This window comes from Aquarana catesbeiana, linkage group LG01 (assembly GCF_042186555.1).
Source record: "Aquarana catesbeiana isolate 2022-GZ linkage group LG01, ASM4218655v1, whole genome shotgun sequence".
NCBI classification, from domain to species: Eukaryota; Metazoa; Chordata; class Amphibia; order Anura; family Ranidae; genus Aquarana; species Aquarana catesbeiana.
Window position 1 is genome coordinate 323,759,220 of NC_133324.1, and position 21,961 is coordinate 323,781,180.

The 21,961-nt window shown below is 41.5% G+C and overlaps 1 protein-coding gene across 1 annotated transcript in view; it reads right to left on the reverse strand.

Moving 5' to 3' along the window:
* Nucleotides 1-21,961, reverse strand: part of RHBDD3 (rhomboid domain containing 3) — a 62,218-nt gene that overhangs the window by 8,531 nt on the left and 31,726 nt on the right. Inside the window, exons 2-3 of the mRNA XM_073630575.1 lie at nucleotides 6,641-6,826; nucleotides 612-995 (exon numbers count right to left, since the gene is read on the reverse strand). Of these exons, the coding sequence (XP_073486676.1) occupies nucleotides 612-995; nucleotides 6,641-6,776 (520 nt within the window). The 5' untranslated portion in view covers nucleotides 6,777-6,826. The remainder of the gene's footprint in view (nucleotides 1-611; nucleotides 996-6,640; nucleotides 6,827-21,961) is intronic.

The following is a 21,961-nucleotide window of genomic DNA, read 5'->3' on the forward strand; positions in this document are numbered from 1 at the left end:
TGGCTGCACTGCTATCAATCTATCCAATCAGGACTCAGGACACCAGCTAGAGCTGGTGTGCTCGCCCCTGGGGAGAAGAAAACCGGGTTCAGGTAAGTAAAACGGGGGCACTGGGGGTGGGGGGGGTGCAGCAGTACAGAAGATTTTTCACCTCAGTGCATAAAATGCATTAAGGCGAAAAAACACCAGGGTTTACAACCCCTTTAACTCTATCCATCACAAGAAAAAAAAAAATGGTTTCTGCTGTAGTCAAGCTTCAACCACATATTTGTACTTGCTTTCAGACACTTCAGTAAAGTCATGGGCTTAAGGGCCTATTCACACTTGTTTGTTTTGATGCAGCAAAACTTTTGCACTTTGCTGCATGAAAAAATACATGTCAAGGAAAACCCACATTCTTTCCTATATGGCTGGTTTACATCTATACATTGCAGTTTATTGTGTAGACAAAGGGAAATGCTATGGGTCCATTCACACCTACACATGTGCATTACTATGCATTACTAAGACAGAAGTGGAAATCCAGCCTAATGATATGTTATTAGTGGTGCTGATCGTGCAATAGAGGATTATCATCACAACGGCCTACATAGTAACTGGTAAAAGGATACTGGCCAGTCCACTAATCACTCCACAGATGTGGTATAAAAACGAAGACTGCGGCCACAAGTATTGTAAAGCTATTGTTATCCCGCAACACAATAAAGGTAGCATCTTCTTGCCCCGTCGCCATGGAACAGCTGGGCTATGAGCTATCAGCAGGGACAAGTTGGTAGCAAGGTATCCAGAGGCTGGGGCAGCAGGAAGAGGCAGAAGCAAGGAAATCAAAATGTAAATTGTGGCACTGCACAAAGTGCACATACAAGAGAGATATAGAAAATACAGGGTGCCAATGCGATTTTCTAATTGCAAGTGCAGGAGCGGGAACAGGAGGAGAGATATTATCAGAAGCTGAGTGTTAATGGAACACAGCCCATGTGTTAGCAAACGATGGCCTGAAACAAAATACAAATCAGATGTCAGTAATCTAAAAAAAAAAAAAACACTACAGAAGACTATATGAAAAACATAGTAAAGTAGTAAAACTATTCATAGAACACAAAGCAAAACATCCCAAATGATTTCTCATTGTTATGGCTGCTGTAAAAGGTAAAATCTTGAAGGTTTATAGCAGTTACTGTATTTCATTTCATATTGTTTTATTACCTAAAAGCTTTCCATGAATGTCGTTATATGATGCACACAGGGCAAAACTGACCCCAAAGCTTTGAATGTATTTCTCCGTAAATATGCCTCTGTGTTACTAGAATAGCTTTTAAGACTAGCAGGATAACAGCTCTAAAGCATAGCAAAATGACAGTAACCTGAATATGGCTGAACAAACTGTGACCCTTTTGTTATATTTACATGGATGCTGTCTATGGCTTTGCAACCCTTTGTATTTTGTTTCAAAAGGGGGTTGTCAGATACTGAATGTAAAAAAGTGTTTTAGTCATCATACCCATTCTAGTTCGCAATTTGTTAGGTCAACATGTTTAACCTAGTTTTGTGTCCAAACACAGAGTTCTTTCTTTTACTTTTCTGTTATGCAGAGATATTCAAAAAATGTTCTGAATTCTGTTAAGTAATCAAATGAGTTGCATTTATCCTGCACGCAGAGAAAAACAAACATAATAAATATTCAGTACAAAATTACATAAAGTAACTTGATTGATCTTTCCTAGATATCTGTCGAGAGCTAGAATAGGCAACCTAGGCCTGAGCTTATGGTCTGGCAGATAAATGGGACCCATCCAAGGGCCTGTGCAGGCATCTCTGTGGCCCACAAACTACTACTAAACAGGAGGCATTTACACTGACCATAAACGTTATTGGGTGAGCTGAATGTGCTAAATTAATTTGATTGCAGAAGGTCACATTAGGGACTATTGATGGTGGTTAGTGGAGTTTAAACATGAGAGAGTTTTAGATCAAGGGGTGGACTTATGGTAGCTGAATATGAGGAGCAAGGAGTAGAGACCACCAGAAGCATCTTGTCACTGGGATGTGGCTTCCCCATATATTCACCTTTATGAAAATGGAGAGCTTCATCTGCTGACATCTTCGGGCGGCCAGCTTCAGGGTCTTGATGATGTCACTCCCGCGCATGCAGGGGAGTTCAGTCAGATTCGGCATTGCTAAATTTGTACAGTGAGCTGCCCCTTCTGCATTAAAAGTCCTGCTTGTACGCTCTTTTTTATTTTAGGCCTAAAGTTCCACTTTAAAATAGGTTTCTTTGGCTAGCTAGCAGGATAAGTGCTGAGGATTATTTGTATTTAATGTTTGACTGTTAAAATAATTGGTTCAAAATGAGTGAACAGTAGTGAAAGCAGCAGATTTGTATGCATCACATGCTGCCTTTAAAATAGGAGTTTGGACCTAGGAACAGACTGAACATGACCAGTTGACAGAGTTGCTGCCTAAAGGTACATTCCATAGACATTTCAACAAAAAAGAAACATAATATATATGTACATTCCCTGGAATTAATAAAGGCTGGTGCAGACATAGCTTGCAAAAGTGTCTCTCGTGCATAAAAGTGGTGCAGTATGTGCCAAATTCATGTACAGTGCCTTGAAAAAGTATTCATACCCCTTGAAATTTTCATTTTTGTCATGTTACAGCCAAAAATGTAAATGTATTTTATTGGGATTTTATGTGATAGACCAACACTAAGTTGCACATAATTGTGAAATGGAAGGAGAATTATAAATGGTTTTCAATTTTTTTTACAAATAAATATCTAAAAAGTGTGGCGTGCATTTGTATTCAGCCCCCCTATACTCTGATACCCCTAACTAAAATCTAGTGGAACCAATTGCTGTCAGAAGTCACTTAATTAGTAAATGGAGTCCACCTGTGTGTAATTTAATCTCAGTATATATACAGCTGTTCTGTGAAGCCCTCAGAGGTTTGTTAGAGAACCTTAGTGAACAAACAGCGTCATGAAGCCCAAGGAACACACATCAGATTGTAGAGAAGTTTAAAGCAGGGTTAGGTTATAAAATAATATCCCAAGCTCTGAACATCTCATAGAGCACTGTTCAATCCATCATCTGAAAATGGAAAGAGTATGGCACAACCATAAACAGGGCTGGTCCTACCATGGGTCCCAGAGGGTTCAATGGACCCAAGGCAGCACTTTGAGGGGGGCAGCAAATTGAACCACAGCTGCCTCTCCTTCTCTTCTATTTACCCAGCAAATTGACTGCCCCTATACTACCCTAGCCTGTCCCTATACTACCCCAGTCTGTCCCTATACTGCCCTAGTCTGTCTATATACCACCCTAGCCTGCCCCTATACTACCCTAGCCTGTCCCTATACTACCCCAGTCTGTCCCTATACTGCCCTAGTCTGTCTATATACCACCCTAGCCTGCCCCTATACCACCCTAGCCTGCCCCTATACTACCCTAGCCTGTCTATATACCACCCTAGCTTGCCCCTATACTGCCTTAGCCTGTCCATATACTACCCTAGACTGTCCTTATACTACTCTAGCCTGCCCCTATACTACCCTAACCTGTCTGTATACTACCCTAGCCTGTCTGTATACTACCCTAGCCTGCCCCTTGGGATTGAACATAATGGTATGCCATATAATTTTGCATATAAATCCTGTATTATAATAATAATAATAATAATAATAATAATAATAATAATGTAGACAAGGTGCTGCTGCATGTAAATCTGACTTCCTGGTAAATTTAATTTTAGTTTTAATTATCATGATATAAAATAATGGATGTGGGGGCCTTTTGGTGGGCATTGTTTTTTTTGTAGTGGGGGGGGGCAGCATTCCATTCTTGGACCCATGCGGCACAATGTCTTGGGCCAGCCCTGGCTGCAAACCTACCAAGACATGGCCATTCACCTAAACTGACAGGCCGGGCAAGGAGAGCATTCATCAGAGAAGCAGCCAAGAGGCCCATGGTAACTCTGGAGGAGCTGCAGAGATCCACAGCTCAGGTGGGAGAATCTGTCCACAGGACAACTATTAGTCGTGCACTCCACAAATCTGGCCTTTATGGAAGAGTAGCAAGAAGAAAGTCATTGTTGAAAGAAAGCCTTAAAGGGGTTATAAACCCTTTTTTTTTAAAATAACAAACATGTCATACTTACCTCCACTGTGCAGTTCATTTTGCACAGAGTGGCCCCGATTTACCTCTTCTGGGGCCCCTCAGCGGCGCAGGTGGCTCCTCCCCGCATAGCGTGTCCACGTTGGAGAAGCGCTCCCGAGTCAAGCATCTGTGTCCATTCACACAGAATGCAGGACTCGGCCCCGCCACCCGCGTCATTGGATTTGATTGACAGCAGCGGGAGCCAATGACTGCGCTGCTATCAATCTATCAAATCGAGACACGAGACACAAGCTACAGAAGGTGTGCTCGTTCCCAGACAGAGGATGACAGCGTCCAGGTAAGTAAAATGGGTGGGCTGGGGGGGCTGCAGCACTAACAAAGGTTTTTCACCTTGATGCATAGAATGCATTAAGGTGAAAAACCATGAGGGTTTACAACCCCTTTAAGAAGTCCCGTTTGCAGTTTGCGAGAAGACATGTCAGGGACACAGCAAATATGTGGAAGAAGGTGCTCTGGTCAGATGAAACCAAAATTGAACTTTTTGGCCTAAAAGCAAAATGCTATGTGTGGCGGAGAACTAGCACTGCACATCACCCTGAACACACCATCCCCACCATGAAACATGCTGATGGCAGCATGATGTGGGGATGCTTTTCTTCAGGAGGGACAGGGAAGCTGGTCAGAGTTGATGGGAATATGGATGGAGCCCAATAAAGGGCAATCTTAGATGGAAACCTTTTAGAGTCTGCAAAAGACTTGAAACTGGGGTGGAGGTTCACCTTCCAGCACAACAACCCTAAACATACAGCCAGAGCTGCAATGGAATGATTTAGATCAAAGCATATTAATGTGTTAGAATGGCCCAGTCAAAGTCCAGACCTAAATCCAATTGAGAATCTGTGGCAAGACTTGAAAATTGCTGTTTACTGACGCTCTCCATCCAATCTGACAGAGCTTGATAATAAAAATGTATTTTATTAGGATTTTATGTGATAGACCAACACAAAGTGGCACATAATTGTGAAGTGGAAGGGAAATGATAAATGGTTTTCAAAATTTTCGACAAATAAAAATTTGAAAAGTGTGGCGTGCATTTGTATTCAGCCCCCCTGAGTCAATACTTTGTAGATCCACCTTTAGCAGCAATTACAGCTGCAAGTCTTTTTGGATATGTCTCTACCAGCTTTGCACATCTAGAGAGTGACATTTTTTGCCCATTCTGCTTTGCAAAATAGCTCAAGCTCTGTCAGATTGGACGGAGATCATCTGTGAACAGCAATTTTCCATTCTTGCCACAGATTCTCAATTGGATTTAGGTCTGGACTTTGATTGGGCCATTCTAACACATGAATATGATTTGATCTAAACCATTCCATTGTAGCTCTGGCTGTATGTTTAGGGTCATTATCCTGCTGGAAGGTGAACCTCCACCCCAGTCAAGTCTTTTGCAGACTCTAACAGGTTTTCTTCTAAGATTGCCCTGTATTTGGCTTCATCCATCCTCCCACCAACTCTGACCAGCTGCCCTGTCCTTGCTGTAGAAAAGCAACCTCACAACACGATGCTACCACCACCATGTTTGACAGTGGGGATGGTGTATTCAGGGTGATGTGCAGTGTTTGTTTTCCGCCACACACAAAAGTTAAATTTTGGTCCCATTTCACCGGAGCACCTTCTTCCACATGTTTGCTGTGTCCCCCACATGGCTTCTCGCAAACTGCAAACGGGACTTCTTATGGCTTTCTTTCAACAATGGCTTTCTTCTTGCCACTCTTCCATAAAGTCCAGATTTGTGGAGTGCACGACTAATAGTTGTCCTGTGGACAGATTCTCCCACCTGAGCTGTGGATCTCTGCAGCTCCTCCAGAGTTACCATGGGCCTCTTTGCTGCTTCTCTAAATAATGTTCTCCTTGCCCAGCCTGTCAGTTTAGGTGGACGGCCATGTCTTGGTAAGTTTGCAGTTGTGCCATACTCTCCATTTTCGGATGATGGATTGAACAGTGCTCCATAAGATGTTCAAAGCTTGGGATATTTTGTTATAACCTAACCCTGCTTTAAACTTCTCCACAATCTCTGACCTGTCTGGTGTGTTCATTGGCCTTCATGATGCTGTTTGTTAACTAAGGTTCTCTAACAAACCTCTGAGGGCTTCACAGAACAGCCATATTTATACTGAGATTAAATTACACACAAGTCGACTCTATTTACTAATTAGGTGACCTCTAAAGCCAGTTGGTTTCACTAGATTTTAGTTAGGGGTAACAAAGTAAAGAGGATGAATACAAATGCACGCCACACTATTTAGGGACATATTTGTAAAAAAAAATTGAAAACCATTTAGCATTTTCCTCCCACTTCACAATTATGTGCCATTTTGTGTTGGTATATCACAAAAAATCCCAACAAAATATATTTATGTTTTTGGCTGTAACATTACAAAATGTGGAAAATGTCAAGGGGTATGAATACTTTTTCAAGGCAATGTAGGTCTGTTTAATACACTATAAAAAAAACTCACCGTCCCAAATTTCCTGTAGGGTTTCAAGGTGCAGTTCAAGATCTGTGCATGACACCATTAAATTCCCAAACACTATCAGAAGCATCAATAAACAGCATCCTAGTGCTGGGAATGTCCCCAGCACCAGTCTTAGCATTTCAAATAAAGTCTATGTCCTCTCCAGTGTTTGGTAATCCTCTGTGTAACCTGCAAGACAGAAATTGTAAAAATTAACAACATAGGCAATCAAAATGATAAAACCACAAATTATCCACGCTACCTATAGTAGAATTCATAAAACAGCAGCCAGTATCAAATTTGTTGATTGCAAATACAAGGATTAAAATATCAATATGCAGCGCTAATCTGACATAATATATGACATATAAAGTCCATATAGTGGATGATGAAGAGAACAGATGAAAGCTCCGCACTAGCTTCAGTGTGACGAATGATACACACAACACCACAGTTTTCAGCAAGTTTCCTTACCAGAGGGGTTGGACCCTCAAGTTATAGAGTGGTTATGTACCCATGTTGACACAGGTCTACCCCAATCTTCAGCAGTGGACATCAGGTGAAACGGGAAGACCAACAAGAAAAACAGAAATGGAAGGCACGCACACCTAGTCCAAAGATAATTTAATAATAAAAATGTTTTATACAAAAGTGGGTACTCACAAAATGCAACTGAAAAAAGGCCATAAAAACAATGCATTGACATGCACAGAACACAGGGTATAGCTAACGCGTTTCAGGGGCGCACCCCCTTCCTCATAGCTAGGCTCAGGTGAAACGGCTCACATCAAGATCTCTTTTGGCTGTATATGTCAACTTCAAATCCATGCAACCGGCATCACGATCATATACGCACTCCGCAGCCAGATCACACGATGTTCAGCAGGGTAATAAACATGAAAAGTCCCATAGCGAAGCATGTTTAAAAAGATTACATTCTTTATTAAAAATCTTACTTACAAACATCCTATAAAATCAGGCATCAAGTCGGAGCCACAGCTCGTAGCATGCTTGCGTCACACGTCAGGTCCTGTCTAACACGTTTTGTCCCCAAGTAGACATCGTCAGAGGCGGGACATCGTAACGCCTCTGACAATGTCTACTTGATGACGAAACGGTCTGACGTATGATGCAAGTACGCTATGAGTCGTGGCCATTTTGACTGTTCCGATTTGATTTCCAAGCTTCGACGAACCAACCAGCCAGCGACCAAACTAATTGACCTGTCCAACAATATGCTTTAAGGACAGGTGTTCAGTCTGCACAGATTTGCAAATACATGCGTATGCTACAGGCCTTGTCAAGGCACCCTGTTTTCTGTAGTACCTAACTCTAATTTCTGAGAGTCTCCACAATAGAAGCACATGCATTTTAATGGATAGGGCAGGTGAGCCTGGAAGGTGCCCACCCCTCCTGTTCTTAATGCATATTGTTGGACAGATCAATTCAGTTGGTCGCTGGCTGGTTGGTAAGTTTGAGCTTGGAAATCTCTTTGTATTTGTTTGACAAACATCGCCCCTCCAGTGCTCCTTGCTGCAAAGACCAGTTGAAGGTGGGGGCAGTGGCCACTTGTTTGTGTTGCGATTTAATGCCTGATTTTATAGGATGTTTGTAAGTGCAATTTTTAATAGAGGAATTGAATCTTTTTAAACATGCTTTACTATGGGACGTTTTATGTTTATTACCCTGCTGAACGTCATGTGATCTAGAAGCAGAGTGCTTATATGATTGTGATGCCAGTTGCATGAATTCGGAGGTTACATATACAGCCCAGCCCATAGAGATCTTGATGTGAGCCGTTTCACCTGATGTCCAGTGCTGAGGATTGGGGTAGATCTGTGCCACATGCGTACATGACCACTCTATAACTTGAGGGTCCAACCCCTCTGGTAAGGAAACTTGCTGAAAACTGTGTGTATCATTCGTCACACTGAAGCTAGTGCGGAGCTTTCATCTGTTCTCTTCATCATCCACTATATGGACTTTATATGTCATATATTATATCAGATTAGCACTGCATATTGATATTTTAATCAAAATCATGTGTTTGTCTTGATGTTAGCTTAAAAACTGTTTTGCGCAGGGTGGATAAAAAATTCAATGATTTTTATTAAATGTATTTTAATAAAATATTTTTGGAGTAAAAGATAGTTTTCTATTTAAAGATACATTGATAATTTAGTTTATTCAGCATGAAATGGAGCTTAGTTATGTAGCATGAGGCTGTATATTCTGCAACATATACATTTTTAGTAAACTCATTCAATGAATCCAAGTTCTGCAAGCTGAGATAACATGCACTGCATTGATGCATTCACACAATTTCACAGTAACCATGTGATAAAACAAAGTTCAGGAATATTCCTTTATCCCACTGTTTTGCAAATCTATGTAAATTACAAACTTTAGGTGAACAAGTATAACCCGCCCAGACCCGTCCTACCACCACTGCGCTCTAAATAATGAGAGATAAAATGAAATAAAATAAAATAAAATAAAAAGCTGCCACTTTAAAAACTGTGAATAAAAGATCTGAATCTACCCCTGGAATAGAGATGAAATAGTGGCGCTAACCCCACTAATTATGGGAATGAGACAAACGATGACACACACATTGGTGACGTGGAGTGTACTCCAAGTGCACTCAAAATAAAATAATAATGAATGCAATAGAATGGAAAAAAATACATTTCAAGTGACCAAACAAGTCTACATCCACTACTGATGTAGTGTAAAGTTGCACACGCAAAAAAAAAAAAAAAACTATATATGAAGTAGTATATATAAAATTCCTGGTAAAGTACATCACCAAAACCGAGTAAAGGAATAAAACAGTGATAATATAGCATAAAAGTAACTAAAAATGCAAAATGAGTGAAAAGTCAATAATATTAACACCTCGTGATGAGTGTGTAAACTGGTATCGTGATACCAGCTCTAAAAGCCTCCAAAAAAAACAGGCTCCAAGGATGATGAAAAAAGCTGGAACAAAATAACATATAGGGGGTCATTTACAATAGCGCTATGGCGCTAATTCGCGCAAATTGCCACGAATTAGCGCTAATTCGCGGCAATTTAGCGCGAATTAGCGCTAATTCGCGGTAAACGGTATTCACTATAGCGCTGGTGAGAAAATACTCCCAAAATCGAATTTACTATAGCTCCCTGAAACTAAATAGAGCCCAAACCCTTACTCTGCTAAAACCTAGAGAATTGCACATGGAAATAATGTTTAGAGCATGATATAATTGCCTAAATAGTACTGAAATATGCAGTATATTATTTAAAGATTATCTGCTTTTAAACTGTGTGAAAAAGTGATTTCTACACTGAAATATCTTTAAAAGTCTGAAAAGTGAAAAATTCCCCGTTTTGGACAACTAGGTGCCAACACAACTGAGCATGCTCAGACCTGAAAATAACTCTCATTTTAACTCGTGTCTTTTTTACCTGGAGGTATAGTAAATACCAAAATGAGAGCTAATTAGAGAGCATTTTTTGGGAGTTAAAATCTGCTCTAATTTAGTCCAAATGAAGTTTCAGTCATTGATTCTAATGGAACAATTCTAACTTTCACAAAAAAACCTTTTAACCACTTGACCACTGGGCACTTAAACCCCCTTAATAACCAGACCAATTTTCAGCTTTTGGTGCTCTCACATTTTGAATGACAATTACTCAGTCATGCAACACTGTATCTATATGAATTTTTTGTCCTTTTTTTCACACAAATAGAGCTTTCTTTTGGTGGTATTTAATCACCGCTGGGTTCTTTATTTTTTGCGCTATAAAAGAAAAAAGACCGAAAAATCTGTAAAAAAATAAATTTTTCTTCGTTTCTGTTATAAAATTTTGAAAATTAGTAATTTTTCTTCATATATTTTAGCCAAAATTTATACCGCTACATATCTTTGGTAAAAATAACCCAAATTAGTGTATATTATTTGGTCTTTGTGAAAGTTATAGCGTCCACAAGCTATGGTACCAATATCTGAAAATTGATCACACCTGAAGTACTGACGGCCTATCTCATTTCTTGAGACCCTAACATGCCAGAAAAGTACAAATACCCCCCAAATGACCCCTTTTTGGAAAGAAGACATTTCAAGGTATTTAGAAAGATGCATGGTGAGTTTTTTGAAGTTGTCATTTTTTCCCACAATTCTTTGCAAAATCAAGTTTTTTTTTTTTCTTTTTTTTTTTTTCACAAAATTGTCATATTAGCAGGTTATTTCTCACACACAGCATATGCATACCACAAATTACACCCCAAAACACATTCTGCTATTACTCCCGAGTATGGCGATACCACATGTGTGAGACTTTTACACAGCGTGGCCACATACAGAGGCCCAACATGCAGGGGAGCACCTTCAGGCGTTCTGGAGCACCCAGGCCAATTCTGACATTTCTCTCCTACATGTAAAAATCATCATTTATTTGCTAGAAAATTACATAGAACCCCAAAACATTATATATGTTTTTTTAGCAAAGACCCTAGAGAATACAATAGCGGTCATTGCAACTTTTTATCTCGCACGATATTTGCGCAGCAATTTTTGGAACGCGTTTTTTTTGGAAAAAAAACTGTTTTTTGCTTTAAAAAAAAACAAAACAGTAAGGTTAGCCCAATGTTTTTGCATAATATGAAAGATGAAGTTACGCCGAGTTAATAGATACCTAACATGTCACCTTTCAAAATTGCACACGCTTGTGGAATGGCGCCAAACTTCACCACTTAAAAATCCCCATAGGCGACGCTTTAAAATTTTTTACTGGTTACAAATTTTGAGTTACAGAGGAGGTCTAGGGCCAAAATTATTGCTCTCGCTCTACCGATCGCAGCGATACCTCACATGTGTGGTTTGAACACCGTTTTCATATGTGGGCGGGACTTACGTATGCGTTCGCTTCTGCATGCGAGCACACGGACAGGGGCGCTTTAAAAAATTTTTATTTTTTTTTATTGTTCATTTTACTTTATTTATTTTAGTTTGACACTTTTTTCCAAAAAAAAAAAATTTTTTGATCACTTTTATTCCTATTACAAGGAATGTAAACATCCCTTGTAATAGGAATATGGCATGACAGGTCCTCTTTACAGTGAGATATGGGGTCAATAAGACCCCACATCTCACCTCTAGGCTGTTCCTGAAATAAAAAAAAAAAAAAAAAAAAAAAAGATCCTGGGTTCGATCATAGCGGTGAGTCGGTAGAAGCACCGGAGGGCGGCGGGAGGGGGGGGCGTACCCTCTCGCCTCCCGTAAGAACGATCAAGCAGTGTAACAGCCGCTACGATCATTCTTATGGTGTAGGGAATCGCCGGCTAAAAAAGATGATATCTGAATGATGCCTGTAGCTGCACCCATCATTCAGATATCCCCGCACAAAGTCAAGGACGTCGTATGACGGAAGGCGGGAAGTGGATAAAACGCTTTTTTTTTTTTTAACACAAAGTTGTCCATTTATACAATATTTCTAACACATAGCATGTATATACCAAAAATGACACCCCAAAATAGATTCTCCTACTATTCCTGGGTACGGCGATACCACATGTGTGAGACTTCCACAGCCTGGCCACATACAGAGGCTGGGTACGGCTGAGCATGGCTGGGTATTGCAGAGTATCGCCGAGTATGACTGGGTATGGCAGAGTATGGCTGGGTATCACCGAGTATTGCAGAGTATGGCTGGGTATTGCAGAGTATGGCTGGGTATCACCGAGTATTGCAGAGTATGGCTGGGTATGGCAGAGTATGGCTGGGTATGGCAGAGTATGGCTGGGTATGGCAGAGTATTGCAGATTTTTGTGTGGTATTGCAGAGCATGGCTGGGTATGGCAGAGTATGGCTGGGTATCACTGAGTATTGCAGAGTATGGCTGGGTATTGCGGGATATTTCAGGGTATTTCAGGGTATTGCAGGGTATGGCAGAGTATTGCGGGGTATTGCAGAGTATTGCGGGGCATTGCAGGGTATGGCAGAGTATTGCGGGGTATTCCAGGGTATGGCAGAGTATTGCGGGGTATTCCAGGGTATGGCAGAGTATTGCGGGGTATTGCAGGGTATGGCAGAGTATTGCGGGGTATGGCAGAGTATCGCAGGGTATGGCAGAGTATTGCGGGGTATGGCAGAGTATTGCGGGGTATGGCAGAGTATTGCGGGGTATGGCAGAGTATTGCGGGGTATTTCAGGGTATTGCAGGGTATGGCAGAGTATTGCGGGGTATGGCAGAGTATTGCGGGGTATTGCAGGGTATGGCAGAGTATTGCAGGGTATGGCAGAGTATTGCGGGGTATGGCAGAGTATTGCGGGGTATGGCAGAGTATTGCGGGGTATTGCAGAGTATGGCACAGTATTGCGGGGTATGGCAGAGTATTGCGGGGTATGGCAGAGTATTGCGGGGTATGGCAGAGTATTGCAGAGTATTGCAGGGTATGGCAGAGTATTGCGGGGTATGGCAGAGTATTGCGGGGTATGGCAGAGTATTGCGGGGTATTGCAGGGTATTGCAGAGTATTGCAGGGTATGGCAGAGTATTGCGGGGTATGGCAGAGTATTGCGGGGTACTGCAGGGTATGGCAGAGTATTGCTGGGTATTGCAGGGTATGGCAGAGTATTTTGGGGTATTGCAGGGTATGGCAGAGTATTGCAGAGGGAATTGCAGAGTATTGCACAGCATTGCAGGGCATGCAGAGTAGTAGGGATGGCTGAGCATGGATGGATGGATGGCTGGATGTCTCTGTGCAGCGCTGTGGGCACTACAGATGCAGCCCACAACGCTGCAGCCATCCATCCATCCGCCTCTTCGGTCACTGTGTACCGATCGGTACACAGGAGGGGAGGAGAGGGGGAGGAGAGGAACCGGCGTCATCAGATGACGCCGGTTTGTTTACTTGTGATCGCTCCGTAATTTGACGGAGCGATCACATGGTAAACGGCCGCGATCAGCGGCCATTTACCGGGATCTGTGATGCGCCGGGTCCTGAGGACCCGGCGATCACGGATGCTCTCGAGTGCGCGCCCTAGGGGGCGCGCGAGAGCAGAATTCTGGGAGGACGTCCCTGGACGTCCTCCCAGAGTTAAACAACCGCCCTGTAGCCGTCATTTGGCTATGGGCCGGTTGTTAAGTGGTTAATGTTGAGATGAAATGTATCTTTCTGTGAAATAAATTTTCCTTTGCAACATTGTTGCTTCTACTTAAAATATTTTGATTTTATTAATGCTACAATGTGGAATGTGTTGATGTTTTGGTAAAATATATTTTTCTCTGTCACTTTCACTTGTTACTCTCCATCTCACAACAATCTTTACCCCAAACTCACACAGGAGTCTTTACAATCCACAAACAATACCATTGCTGATACAAATTTAAAATTAATCACAATTTTTTGTGCTTTGTATTATTTCCAAATATTCATAATTTGAGCCCCAAAAATGTGATATGTACCAACATCAGAAATCAAAATGTAATTCCCAAAAATTTAAGGGTAATATTCTACTCTCACCCACAAAAACACCAAATATCACAGAATAAATCAAGAAGAATAACTCTTGAGTAATGTAATTCCATCACCTGTATGTCCATAGAAATGTAGTATTTATGTGTTTTTATGTGTATTTAGTTGTAGTTATGTGTAGGTGGGTCTCACACGTGGCAGCTCCGTGGCTTAGAGGTTGGAACTTCTGCTTAGTATCTCTGAGGGTCTGGGTTCAAATACCAACCATGTTACTTCATGTAGAGAAGTTGTCTCATCTCCCAGGTCCTATAACTATGTCTAATTGTAGTAGTTATGTGTAGGAGGGTTCCACCACCATTGTAAGTCTTTTTCAGATACACTATATAGCCAAAAGTATTGGGACACCTGCCTTTACACACACATGAACTTTAATGGCAGCCCAGTCTTAGTCCGTAGGGTTAAAATTTGATTTGGCCCACCCTTTGCAGCTAGAACAGCTTCTGGGAAGGCTGTCCACAAGGTTTAGTCTGCCTATGGGAATGTTTGATCATTCTTCCAGAAGTGCATTTGTGAAGCCAGGCACTGATGTTGGATGAGAAGGCCTGGCTTGCAGTCTCTACTCTAATTCAGCCAAAGGGTGTTCTATCGGGATGAGGCCAGGACTTTGTGCAGGCCAGTCAAGTTTCTCCACCCCAAACTTGCTCATCCATGTCTTTATGGACCTTGCTTTGTGTACTGGTGTGCAGTCATGTTGGAACAGGAAGGGGCTTTCCCAAAACTGTCCCCACAAAGTTGGGAGCATGAAATTGTCCAAAATGTCTTGGTATGCTGACGCCTTAAGAGTTCCCTTATCTGAAACTAAGAGGCCAAGCCCAACCCCTGAAAAACAACCCCGCACCATAATCCCCCTCCACCAAATCATTTGGACCAGTGCACAAAGCAAGGTCCATAAAGACATGGATGAGTGATTTTGGGGTGGAGGAACTTGACTGGCCTGCACAGAGTCCTGACCTCAACACAACAGAACACCTTGGGGATAAATTAGAGAGGAGACTGTAGGTCAGGCCTTCTTGTCCAACATCAGTGCCTGACCTCACAAATGCACTTGGAAGAATGGTCAAACATTCCCATAGACACACTCCTAAACCTTGTGGACAAGAAGAGTTGAAGCTGATATAGCTGCAAAGGGTGGGCCAAATGAGTTTTGAACCCAATACTAATACTGGGATGCCATTACAGTTCATGTGTGTTTAAAGGCAGGCATCCCAATACTTACGCCAATATACTGTATATTGCTTGTGACACTGAGCATGGCTATGGACTTAGGGCTGGTTCACACCACAGAGATGCAGAGAACATGTGTGGGTCTGCCCTGGTGGCTAAGTGGGTAGTAGTTCTGTCTAGCAGCACCTGGGATGTTGGTTCAATTCCCCAACATGCTAATACTTGTGTTGAAGTTTATATGTTCTCCCTATGTGGGTTTCTCACCACAATCTAAAGACATGCTGGCACCTTATTTGTCTCCTGTTGAAATAGGTTCTAATGTAAGAACGTTAATTTTGGACTTTATATTGGAAGCTCATTGCAGCCAGGGACTGATGTTAATGTTTATTAGCACTAATCATGCCCAGGGACTTGGACATTTCCAATTTTAGGGTTTACACTGCACAGGTACATATGCTTAGAAAAATGTTGCTTTGTTTATGTGGATGCAAATGGACTTTGATCTTTGTCCTGTAGTTGGAGATTTGATGCACATAGCCAAGGCTAACACAGTTGTGAATACTATTATGTGTTCCTGCTCATCAGGTGCAATCACTTTAGACATACATGAAGAGACAGATTGAAAGATACTGGTGGGCGTGTACTTCTATTGGGTGTGTCAGTGTGCTAACAATACAACCTCTCTTATATAAAGGCCTGCAGTAGGGGGGGTTCGTTTGGCCTGAGAAGGTCAGGTTTTTTGTTGTGATGGAGAAGGAATGATATTGGGAGATTTGATGAAATTCTTGTGCATTTTTTCAATCAAAAGTGTGGCCATGCTGTCAATGTTGTGTGTGTATTGTTCCTGTCTGATCATGCAAACATCGTTTGGAAGCATCTGCTGACCTACTATTTTTGATCTCGTTTAATCGTGTACACCGAAATGCAGCTTCCAGCAAAACATGGTCACCTATGTATGTGTGGATTGTGGGCTGGTGGTGGGTGTTTTGAATAAGTCTTTTGCAATATTATGTTGGAATGCTTTGTAAGAATGACTGTTAAGTATGTTTCTATAATCTTTCAGATAATAATGTGATGTGTTGCCCGTTATACACTGAAATTAAAGCTGTGTCCACTCTAAGGTTTTGTCTAATTTTAGATTGTAAGCTCCTATGAGCAGGGCCCTTAAAATTCCGTTGCTAAATGTAGTACCATATATCCTGTCCAAATTTTTTTTGAAGCTAGTAAATGTAAATTTATTTTTTTTCTGCTGGTAAAATAAAAGTACATTGAGCTTTTGGTGTGTGTGTGTGAAGTAGCACGATTTCAAAGTAGCAAAGTCAGCGTGATTTCAGGTGGCTTCATACACAAATGTCTATTGAAGTCGCACCTGAAATCGGCAAAAGTAATGCAGGAACTACTTTAGCAAAGTGATGCGGTGCCACAAAAAAATGTTGCATCAATTGGAACAGTGCCATTGCCAATAGTCATGCGATTTGATCTCTCAAATCGCATGACCAATCGCTCCAATGTAAACCTAGGCTTCTGCACAACTGCAAGTTATATATAAAGATGCCACCTTTATCATTAACAGCTGTGGAGAATTGCAGGTAATGAATTCAGCTGGTGGATAGGCAGTGTTTGAATGTGTCAGCTCTGATTCACATTGGTGTGATTTGACATGTCAAATCTGTGGCAATTGCACTGTTCTAATTGGTGCGATTTGTATTGATATTGGTGCAGAAATCTGCACCGATGTCTCTGATGTTGCCCCCACAGTCGGGACTGACATGCAGGAATGAAATTGTGGGAGTTCAGCTGAACGCTTTCCTCCCTCTGTCAGTGTGAACCAGGGCTCAAACTGGGCTTTTTGCCTTTGTAATTCACCTGCTGCTAACCCAGGGACACCATTTCTTAGCAAACTCCCTTAAGTTTACCTTCAAATATGTGTAGAAATACAGATTTGCATATCTGAAAATAAAAAATACTAATCATGGTTGAGATCAACTATTCGCAGCTGCAATCAAAAGTGTGGTTTCACCTTCTGACCTGGGAATTATTCATTGCATGCACCCAGAAGTTCCTGTGCTGGTCAGGATCTCCATCTAGGTGGACATGGCGAGGTCTCTTTAGCAGAGAGGAGGCGCTGCTTATTGGCCGGGTAAGTGTAGGATTTGTACTTAATCAATGCGGGGGTGGATGTCATAGCTGGATTTGGTGTGGGTGGGGTTCATTGATTTGTTTGCCATCACCACACATTTGCTTCCGTCCCATGTGCACACATCACTTCCTGCATTTGTTCTGCTGAAGTAAATCAGTAAGGACTATGCAAGTATAAATGAGAGCTCCTTTTATTAAAATATATATGACTTGTTTCACAGCTGGGCGAATTTTCCAGCAAATTTGGACCTCTGAGTTGCATAAGTTGTACCCCATGATTCTCAATGATAACCATTCATATCTGTGCTACTTTAAGTCGCACCAACTTCTAAGAAGTCCCTGTACTACTTTGGTGTGACTTGAGGTATATCGGGTACAATATTACACAGGCATTCCCAGAAGTTGGGGCCAAGTTGCAGCGGCAAAGTGGCAGCAAAATAGTGTGACTTTCAGGTCGCAGCAGTGTGAATGAGATTCAAGGATAACACCTTTGAATTTGGCCCTATTGTCACTTGTGCATCCTGAAGGTGTAGCAAATTCGTCCCTGCACTACCTTGGTTTGACTTTGATGCAATTTGAGGTCCATACACCACAAGATTACACAGACATTGCTTCAAGTCATGACAAAGCTGTGCAATTTTAAGGTCGCACAAGTGCAAATGGGGCCTTATTCAAAGGTGTTATCAATTAATCGCATTAGGTTACTTTCACACTTGGGTGACTTTTCATGGAGCTTTGGACCTCAGAGTCACATGAAAAGTTGTCCCCCTTGATTTCCATGCATATTTATTAAAGCTGCACGATTAATCGTCATCGTGATTTTTTTCCCCTTTACGATCTTGAAAAAAGAGTTTCACGATTCTTGCTATGCAAAGAACTCTCTCTGCTCTTCTGAAGCCACAGTCGAAAAACCAGGAAGTCTGCCAAGAATTAGAACATTCTTTATCAGTGAACTTAACTAGAAACCTTGTAACAATTTGTCAATTAAATAGAATTCTGTGTAAGTGAGGAAAGTTTAACTACTTAAACACTAAACATTTTTCTGACATTTGTTGGTTTCAGGTTAAAATATTTTTTTTTTTGCTAGAAAATTACTTAAAACCCCCCAACATTATATATATTTTTTTTGTAGAGACCCTAGAGAATAAAATGGTGGTTGTTACAATATTTTATGTCACACTGTATTTGCGCCTTTCAAATGCAATTTTTTTTGGAAAAAAGTACTTTAATGAATTAAAAAAAAAAAAAAGAAAAGTTAGCCCAATTTTTTGTGGGATAATGTGAAAGATTTTACGTCGCGAGAATCGTGATCTTTTTATTCTAAGCAAAAAAATTGTGATTCTCATTTTGGCCAGAACCGTGCAGCTCTAATATCTATGCAACTTCACCCATGTTCACATAGGTCTGAATTGACATGTCAAATTGTAGGCCAAATCGGCGCCTATTGATGGCAATGGAACTGTCCGAATTGGTGCGACGCCACAATGATTCCCAAAAGTAGTTCCTGCACTACTTTGGGCGACTTCAAGGGGCGATTTCTTACCTCCCAACTTTTTGAGATGGGTATAAGGGACACCTATTAGCAAAAGTAGGTAGGCATAGGACACCTTCTTAAAGGAGAACAGTTGGGACCTATGTGATTTCACTAGACATCTGTGCAGGAAAGTGCACTGATGTCTCTGAAATCGCTGACAAAGTCGGGCTGAGTCACACTTGTGCGACTTTGGACATCAGAGTCATATGACAAGTCATACCCCATGATTTTTAATGTGTACCATTCATATCTGTGCGACTTCAAGTAACACTGACTTCAACGTAGTCCCTGTACTACTTTGGTCTGACTTTGATGCGAGTTGAGGTCCATAGACCTCAAGTTTACACAGGCATTCCCTGGAATTGCGGCAAAATTGCTGATGCAAAATCACGGGAAAGTTGCGTGTCTTTCCCTGCGACTCCTGTGTCCATAGACCTCAAGATTACACAGGCATTGCTTAAAGTCGCATTAAAATCTTGCAACTTTCAGGTCGCACAAGTGTGAAAGGTGCCTAAGTCAGTGTGCTGAGTACTATTTTATACCTAGAATATAAAGTAGTCCCACCATCAAACACTAGTAAACATATGTTCTCAATATAATTGTGCTCAAATGGCTGAAAATCACACAGATGGTATCACCTACTGAAAGCTTGCATTGTACTCAGCAGCATATGCTGAAAAGAGGCAAATGCCTATTAGCCAATGCCACATTGGCACGAGCATGGTTGTTACTATAATATTAATGCCTGAAATGCAAAACATTATTGTATTGAATCAAACATTAGTAAATGTATTTTCTCTGTAGGTAAGTGCTCAGCTCTGTAGCATAGCGGTATACCCTGCTGCCCCCAAAAGTTCAAGCCATGAATTCAAATCCCACTGACAGCATCACCTCCCAGAAGTGTGCATTGTACTCAGAAGCATAATTAGGCAAAGTACATCAGCTTGCTTTATTCCATATTTTAACTCTTCAAATGCATGCAATGGTATGTACTTATTCAATAATATGGTATGGAATTCCAAAATTCAAGGAAAAAAATGTCGTAGGGTCCCCCCCAGTACATACCAGGCCCTTCGGTATGGACTTTAAGGGGAACCCCACACCAAAATGTAAAATAAATTTGATGTGGGGCCCCAAAAATCCATACCAGACCCTTACCTGAGCATGCAGCCTGGAGGTCAGGATAGGGGGGGACGAGTGAGCACCCACCCCTTCTGAACCTTACCAGGCCACATGCCCCAAAGCACCTTTTCCCCATGTTGATGGGGACAAGGGCCTCTTCCCGACAACACTGGTCGGTGGTTGTCGGTCTGCAGGCAGGGGGTTTATCAGAATCTGGAAGCCCCCTTTAACAAGGGGGCTCCCAGATCCTGTCCCCTATGTGAATAGGTATGGGGTACATTTTACCCCTACCCATTCACCAAAAAAAGCAGTGAAATGTAAAAAAATTAATAGCCGGTTTTTGACAAGTCCTTTATTGTAGAATAGCTCCGAGCTGTCTTCTTCCCTGAGCCATCTTCTCCAGACGCTGTCTCTCCCTCCTCCATCTTCTCCCCGAGCTGTATTCTCCCAGAGCCGTCTCTCCTGCCGCCGCCATCTGCTGTGTTCTTCCGCACCGCTGGTTACCCGCTAATAAAAAAAAGCTGCTCTTCTTCCATGGTGGTCTTCCTCCGCTGTGTTGTCACCCGCTGTGTAGTGTCTCTTACATAGCCATGGAGCGGACTCTCCGGGTGACATTATCGGATGGCCACAGAAGACCGCCACAAGAAGAGCGGCTTTTTTTTTATTAGTGGGTAACTGGCTGCGCTGAAGAACACATCAGCGGGAGAAGATGGTGGCAGCAGGAGAGACAGCTCGGGGAGAAGAAACATCAAACACTAGTGAATGTATTTTCTATGTATGACTGTGCTACACCCAATAGGCTAGCGGTCAACACTTCTACCTTGAAGAACTCATGGGTTCAAATCCCACAGAGAAATACTAAAAGATTGAATTGGTGAAAAAAAAGCAAATGACTATTAGCCAGTTAGCCAAAGCAGCATATGCTGAAAATAGGTGAATGCCAATTAGCCAATGCACTTTAAATTTGGCTGATTCTATTATATTAACTCTTCAAATGCATGCAATGATATGTAAGTATTCAATACTATTATGGTGTGAAATTCCAAACACCACACACTAACTAATGGGCAGATTACATTTTTTTGTTTGTTCATTTTAATTCGCTTGTGCACTGAAAAAATAAACACAGCTGGGGGATGGTAGGTTGGCTGGTATTTGAACTTGTACCATGAGTGCTGTGGAGACATCTGAGCAGACTACTAAGCTATTGTGCTAAGTATGAGACCTGCATAATAGTGTAGTATGATTAAAGAATGAATATAAATAATTACCGCTTTATAGTCACTTAAATTAAAAAATAAAAAACAACATACAACAAATAGATAACCTAAATGTTTAATACATGTAACTTTACAGAATAGCAGACATTACTATGTAATAATCATTCATAACTGCATTAGTTAGCAAAAGAAGGCAAAAACTAGGAATACTAATTGCAACATACATCAATAGATGCACACGAGGTAGAGCACATCTCACATAAAAATGTTTCTTTCACATACATGGATCATGATTACAGTGCAGTACTATATAACAACTTGGTAGGAATTGGCATTTGCATATACGCGGAAGCGCTAATTAGCGCCAGCTTAGAATTTACTAACATGTGTTTCTCACTAATAGCGCTAGTTTTTCATTCGCACATTCGCCTGTTGAAATTTTATTTGGCTAAAATGGGAGCTATTATTTGCCATAGTGCTCAGTACTTCCTGGCGCTATAGTAAATGACCCCCATAGACTTTAACGGTGTTCGCATGCTCGAACAAACTTTTTTCCTGTTCACATGTTCTGGTGCGAACCGAACGGGGGGGTCTGCTCATCCCTACCTAGCAGTAAAAAGGGTC